At 65.8% G+C, this 1,829-nt stretch overlaps 1 protein-coding gene across 1 annotated transcript; it reads right to left on the bottom strand.

Moving 5' to 3' along the window:
• Window positions 1-13: 13 nt before the first annotated feature.
• Window positions 14-1,439, bottom strand: DCAF12L2 (DDB1 and CUL4 associated factor 12 like 2). Its single transcript, XM_011217398.3, has one exon. It carries the CDS (start codon window positions 1,437-1,439, stop codon window positions 48-50), a length of 1,392 nt encoding a protein of 463 aa, XP_011215700.2. The 3' UTR covers window positions 14-47.
• Between the last annotated feature and the right edge of the window lie 390 nt (window positions 1,440-1,829).

Below are 1,829 nucleotides of genomic sequence, written 5' to 3'. Positions count from 1 at the left end.
GGGACTGGAAGGTAAATCTGGGCGCTTTGAGAACACAGCAGCCATCCTTAGCTCCAGAGGCCTGCGTAGTTCCCATGGAGGCCTGAAGGGAGAGGTCCCCCAGCCACGAAGAGCTTCATCTCAGGCCAGTTGTAGCAGTGCGTGTAGAGCGCATTGGGGAACTCGCCAATCCCACCGAAGTAGTTTACCCACAGGTCATCATGGTTAAGCCAGCCTCTGCCACAGGTGAGCTTGAGCTTCCTTCCCGAGGGCCCAGGAGAGGAGTCCGGGCTGGCTGAGGCCCTCTCCTCCAGGAACTTCTGGGCGCGGATATCATAGAAGAGCAGGGAGCCATGGCCCGTGCCCACTGTGATGATGTGCTGGTAGAAACTCAGCGAGCGCACACCCGTGCCGCCCTCTCGGGAGCACAGGGGCCGGATATTCTGCTGACGTTGGCGCGGATCTAAGAAGGAGACATGGGACTGGGAGCCCACCGCGTACAGGGACAACTCATCACAGTAGGTCAGGCACACGTTCTCTCGGCAGTAGGGCAGCCTGATGGACAGCAGCCTGGACAGAGTGCTCCGGGCTTTCCACAGGTGGAAGTAGCCGTCCAGGGACACCGCTCCCAGCTCTTGGTTCTTGCCGCTGAAGGCCAGAGCCCGCACCTTGCGGTTACTGGGGCTGGTGCTGGACCTGGGGATGGTCTCCGTGTCCTTCGGACGGATGTGGGCGTACACAGGGAGCCCCGCGTCGTTGTGCCAGGCGATGCTGCCACTGAACATGTCGGGATCCATCCGCCACAGCGCCACTGTGCCGTCGCGGGAGCCGCTCACAGCCACTGTGTCACTCATCCAGGCGATGGTGAAGATCCAGTCCTTGTGGCCATGGCGGTCCCCCAGGCACACGGGGTCCAGGGTGGGCAGCTGGTAGACCGCCAGGCTGTTGGGGTTCTCGCCCCCAGTGGCCAGAAGAGTCTTGGAGGGATTCAGCTCAATGGCGTGGATGCCGCAGGTGGGCTGGGCCCGGGCCAACCAGGGCCCCCGGTCCCGCAGCAGGGGGATGCGCGTGATCTGGCCCGAATGCACATCCACCACGAAGAGGGTGTTACACTTGGTGCCACACACCACCTGCCTGGCGTTCAGCCACTGCGACGCGAACACCTTGTTGAGGGTGCCCAGGGCCAGCTCGCGCTCCCTCAACAGCTCGGGCAGCTTCTGCACCGCATAGCCGCGCAGCTCGCCCTCGGAGCCCGAGAGCCCGGCGCCTCCCCTGGCGCCCACCTCGCGGGCCTTCAGGTAGTGCACCAGCGAGCGCCGCGTCGCCGGCCGCTTCTGCTTCTTGGGCAGCAGCGGTCCCTCTGCGCCCGGCGCTGCCGAGCCCTGAGACGACGAGCTCAAGGCGCCCGCCTCAGTCGCAGGCGCTTTCCACTTCCTGCTACCTGTTTGCTGTGGGGCCATGGTAGGCGGCGGGAGAGTGACGGCAGCAGCGGTGGCGGCGGCGCGTGGCACCCGTGTTGGCCATGGCAACACCGGGAACCGTGGGCTCTCAGGGGCCAAGAGGCGGGCGCGGAGCCTACTGAGAAGGGACGCAGCGGCGGCGAACGCGAGGGCCGCAGGCGGAGGGAAGTGGAGCGCGGTCGTAGAGCAGCCGCAGAGGCGCGAACCTAGGCAAGGAGGAGAAGGGCGGCCAGCGGGGCGGTGGCTATGAAGTGAGCTCAGGGCAAGGACTAAGCTGGGGGCCCCAGTGTGAAGGGGCGGAGGCAGCGGGAGGCGTGGGCAAGGAGCAAGCAGTCGTGGTGGATGGGAAGCTCTCGCTAAGCAGGGGAGGTGGGATGGATCACGGGGGGG

This window comes from Ailuropoda melanoleuca, unplaced genomic scaffold (genome assembly GCF_002007445.2).
Source record: "Ailuropoda melanoleuca isolate Jingjing unplaced genomic scaffold, ASM200744v2 unplaced-scaffold70182, whole genome shotgun sequence".
NCBI lineage: Eukaryota > Metazoa > Chordata > Mammalia > Carnivora > Ursidae > Ailuropoda > Ailuropoda melanoleuca.
The sequence above is the reverse complement of the archived record's forward strand: the minus strand, read 5'-3'. Positions and strand labels throughout refer to the sequence as shown.

Excerpts from the sequence above, each read along its gene's own strand:
- DCAF12L2 (XM_011217398.3), bottom strand. The coding sequence starts at position 1,439 with ATGGCCCCACAGCAAACAGGTAGCAGGAAGTGGAAAGCGCCTGCGACT.